Source organism: Mustela erminea, chromosome 20 (assembly GCF_009829155.1).
Source record: "Mustela erminea isolate mMusErm1 chromosome 20, mMusErm1.Pri, whole genome shotgun sequence".
Lineage (NCBI taxonomy): Eukaryota > Metazoa > Chordata > Mammalia > Carnivora > Mustelidae > Mustela > Mustela erminea.
Window position 1 is genome coordinate 21,166,046 of NC_045633.1, and position 4,432 is coordinate 21,170,477.

Genomic DNA, 4,432 nt, shown 5'->3' on the forward strand with positions numbered 1-4,432 from the left:
GTTGAGTTGCTGCCTCCCAAAAAGATGCTGAAATCCTGACCTCCGTGACCTGTCCGTGTGAGGTTATTTGGAAATTGGGTCTTTGCTGCTGACCAAGTTAAGATGAGGCCGTTAGGGCCAGCCTGGTCCAGCGTGACTGTGTCTTTATGAAGCGGTGGGATTTGGACACAGAGTGACACGCAAGAGGGACGACACCATGTCCAAGCCGAGGGATGCCGGAGGCTATGGAACCGAGGAGAGGGGCCCATAGCAGGTTCTTCTCACGGTCTCAGAAGGAGCCAACCCCGCCAACACTCTGATTTCAGACTTCTGGCCTCCAGAACTTGAGATGGACGGTTGCTGTGGTTTCAGCTGCACAGTCCGTGGTGCTTGGCCACAGCAAGCCCAGGAAATGGCACACACTTCTTCTAGGTAATCCGTTTCTTACAGTTTGAATTGTGTGCCCCAAAAGATATGTCGGGGTGCTACTGCTGGATACTGTGTTAGTGTCCTTGTCTGCAAACAGGGTCTTTGCAGGTGTACATAAAGAGGAGGGTGTACTGAATTGGAAGCCCCAAATCCAGCGTCACTGGTGTGTCTGACGCAGAGATCGGGACACAGGGGAGACACACCCGGGGAGTGACAACAGGTGGAGATCAGAGCGAGGCTGCTATGAGTCAGGGACTCAGAGACTGCTGGCAGCACCGTGAGCCGGCAGAGGTGTGGACCAGCCTCTCAGAGTCTCTACGAGGAACCTACCCTGCCGACACCTTGGTCTTGGACTTCTGGCCACCAGAACCACGAGGGGCTGTTTGGGCTGTTGTTAGCCCTCTGGCGGGGGTGCTTCGTTCCAGCAGCCCAGGGAAACGATCTCACAGGTTTCTGGTTCCTCCTGCCTGTGTCTCTTGTGCATGGGGGCGTGAAACATGCACATCTTTTGCACCACTCCTGCCATCCGTAAAGCAGGGTGATGTGCTGTTAGGGACTCTTTGGCGCTATGGGGCATTATTTCTAACAGCACAAGCCTGGAAGCAGCTTAAACCTCCAGCAGTTGGGTCCTAAACACGGAGCCACTGCTGTGGGATGTTACTTGTTTGTTAAAAAGAGTAAGGAGCTCTGTGTGCTGAAATGGAATAATCTGTGGGATGTGTTTTTTGTTTTTACTTAAAAAATTTTTAAAGATTTTTAACATTTGAGAGAGAGAAAGCATGAGAGGGGAAGGTCAGCGGGAAGCCCGATGCAGGACTCGATTTGGGACTAGCAGGATCATGACCTGGGCGGAAGGCAGAGGCTTAACTGACTGAGCCACCTAGGCGCCCTTATTTAAGTTGTTATTTTAATTTTTAAGCTGTGTGGATAAAGTGAACAATGCAGGTGTGCCCAGATAATTAAATATTTAGACTGTTTGGAAATTGAATATTTGGACTTTTAAAAAATTTTTTTAAAGATTTTGTTCACTTGTTTGAGAGAGAGCTTGCGTGAGCAGGGTGAGGGAGAGAAGGAGAAGCAGACTCTGTGCTGAGTGTGGAGCCCGATGTGGGATTCGATCCCAGGACCCCAGGATCATGACCTAAGCCGGAGGCAGAGGCTTAACCTCCTGAGCCATCCTGGTGCCCTTATTTAGATATTTTTTAAGGTGTAGTGCACAGAGGTAAAGGCAAAGGTCATGTTATTTGTAAATCCAGGAATAAGCTTAAAGGAAAGGCCAGTTTTTATACCCTGTAGGAACGTGCAAGTTGATAATGTTGTTTTGAAACCTCCAGGTCCTTCCTGGTCGTTGTGAATCATTCCTTTCTGACTGGACGTGTGTCGTATGCAGCAGGCGGGGCAGCTCCCGCAGATCTAGACTTTCATACGGGGCGTCCTGCGGTGTCTGACCTGCCTCCTGGAAAGCCTTGGGCATTAAGCACCGACTAAACCAAGCCTGCTTTGGCTTGCTTGATGGTCCTGGAGTCCGTGAGCAATGCTGTCCTGAAGGGCTGCTGCTGGGGCAGGCTCTGTCTTGCCGCGTGGGCTGGAGGTGTCTGCAGAGGGTGGCTGTCCTGCACGCCAGGCTGCAGACAGCTGGGGCGGGGGCTTTGCCTTCCTCCCTCGCTGTTCCTTAGTCCACTTGCTGGGAAGAAGTCCGAGAACTATCGTGAAACACCATGAGCCCCCTTCCTGAGTATGAGGTAGGGGAGATCATTTGCTGGTTTTTAGCTTTTAAATACACTTTTTTTTTTTTTTTTTTAATGACAGTTGTGGGGGCACCAGGGTGGCTCAGTCGTCAGCCTCCAGCTAAAGTCGTGATCCCGGGGTCCTGGGATCGAGCCCTGCATCGGGCTCCCAGCTCAGCACGGAGACTGCTTCTCCCTCTCCATCTGCCTCTCCCTCACCTCATGCCCTCTCTTGCTCTCTGTCAAATAAATAAAATCTGTTAAATAATAATAATAATAATAAATAATAAAATGCTCTTTTTTAAAAAACCTGACAGTTTTGGACAAAAAGGTAAACTCTTCATTGAGGTCTCTTTAGAACATGGTGAGGACTATTTCGGAACATTAATATAAAAATTTGGATCCCTCTTAGGGCTGTATTTTTTTCCTCCTCTTTTTCATGATTGTCACAGAGTAAGGAAGGCTGCTGTGTGCGACTTGGGCTCTGGGACACCGTGAGCACCGAGGCACACTGGACCTTGGTGGGTTTGTGCAGGATCTCTCTGGGGCCCCTGTGGGCAGTGGGGACGAAGGCTTCTGCCCACGTCCTGCCCCTCTGCCTGAGTTGGGATTTCTTCTTGGAATTTGATATGTGTAAGGGTATGTCGCCAAAGTGTATGCTGACGTGCCCGCCGCGTGTCCAGCCCTGCCACCCCGAGTGCACCCAGTCCCATCCGAGATGCCCACTGCTGCTCAGCGTCCAGTCACTTCGATTGCCCCTGGGGACAGTGGGGCTTTTGAGCACCGGCCTGCCTTAGAGATCCCCACGGGAGTGTTTGCAGGACCCAGCAGACGTGCTTCCGATGTCTTACTCAGTGTTCTCCTGCATGTTTGTCTTTCCAGGAAAACCTTTTCTGTGTCCTTGGCGGAGCCCGGCCTTGTCCAGGAGCCCCAGGCGAAGCCTGGCGTCGAGCTTCCAGGCTGGGCGGTTCTTCAGCTCACAGGCCGCGGAGGGCCAGACGGAGGAGCCCCTGCACTCCATCATCAGCAGCACCGAGACTGTGCAGGGTACTGTGAAACCGGGCAGGGGAAGCGCTTGAGGCAGAGACAGGGATGGATAGAGCCACGCACTTGCTTTAGTCGAAGGTCTTAGTCGGAGGGAGGGTTCCCCCAAACAAAGCATCCTCCGTTTCCGGCTTGGCCAGGAGCTGCTCGCAGTCGTCCTGGTGTGTCTTGCCCCCTCTGGTGGTCACCCGTGAGCTTGCGGCCGGCCCCCCTTCTCGGAGTGGGGATTCACGGCACATCTGCTAGTGATCATGGAAGCAGGGTGTAAACCCGGCATTGGCCGTGCCGACGCAGACCTGCCCTCTCGAGCTGGCCTGTCAGCTCAGGAGTCTAGAAAAGCAGGCTCCGGAGCCCACTGAGAGCTGGTCCCCACATGTGTCCATTTCTGACTTTCACATGAGAGGACAACACAGTCTCTGATGTTTGGGTTAAGAAGTGAGATCTTGTTTGTTTGCTTTCTGAATAATTAATTTGGAAACAGCTTTATTTTTTTCTAAGATTTTATTTATTTGACAGAGTGAGAGAGCACAACCAGGCAAAGCAGCAGTGGGAGAGGGAGAAGCACGATCCCCACTGAGCAGGGAGCCTAATGTGGGGCCCAATCCCAGGATCCTGGCATCATGACCTGAGCCAAAGGGAGTCGCTTAACCAGCTGAGCTAGCTTGGGACCCTAGAAACCACAGTTTTGAAGAATAGAATCTAGGGTCTGATTGTTAGAGCCAGTCTGATTCTCATGTCCTTGGGAAGTGCCACCCTCAACAGACCCTTGAGCTGTCCTAAAGCAACAGGTCTCAGTGGTGGGAAGCAGGGGAGGCTCCCTTTGCCCCTTCCTGTGGCGAGAGGGGGGCCCCTGGCTTGTCCTCTCTGATGCCTCCTGCTTGAGAACCCCAGTGACTTCATTTCTTTTTCACTTTTTTTTTTTTTTAAAGATTTATTTTAAAGTAATCTCTACACCCAACGTGGGGTTGAACTCACAACCCCCAAGGTCAAGAGTCGCACGCTGCACTGACTCAGCCAGCTGGGGACCCCTTTTGTTCACTCTTTTGAAAAATGTTTAAAATTCGTTACCTGAAACATTCTTCTGAATGTTATATCGCGTATTCTTCCATGAAAATAGAAACTGCATTTTACTGCGTCTGTCTGTGATTCATTACCAGGTTCCGTTTCCAAACACGAGTTCCAGGCTGAGACAAAGAAGCTTCTGGACATTGTTGCCCGTTCCTTGTACTCAGAGAAAGAGGTGCTGTGTCTGT

General features: G+C 51.4%; 1 protein-coding gene across 2 annotated transcripts in view; it reads left to right on the plus strand.

Moving 5' to 3' along the window:
• The window catches only part of TRAP1 (TNF receptor associated protein 1), a 50,853-nt gene that overhangs the window by 24,207 nt on the left and 22,214 nt on the right, over positions 1-4,432 (plus strand). The window contains exons 2-3 of one of the 2 annotated variants that reach the window (XM_032326771.1): positions 3,018-3,182; positions 4,337-4,419. The exons of the other annotated variant lie outside the window; for it this stretch is intronic. Coding sequence (XP_032182662.1) covers positions 3,018-3,182; positions 4,337-4,419 — 248 coding nt within the window. The remainder of the gene's footprint in view (positions 1-3,017; positions 3,183-4,336; positions 4,420-4,432) is intronic. 2 annotated transcript variants of the gene reach the window in all.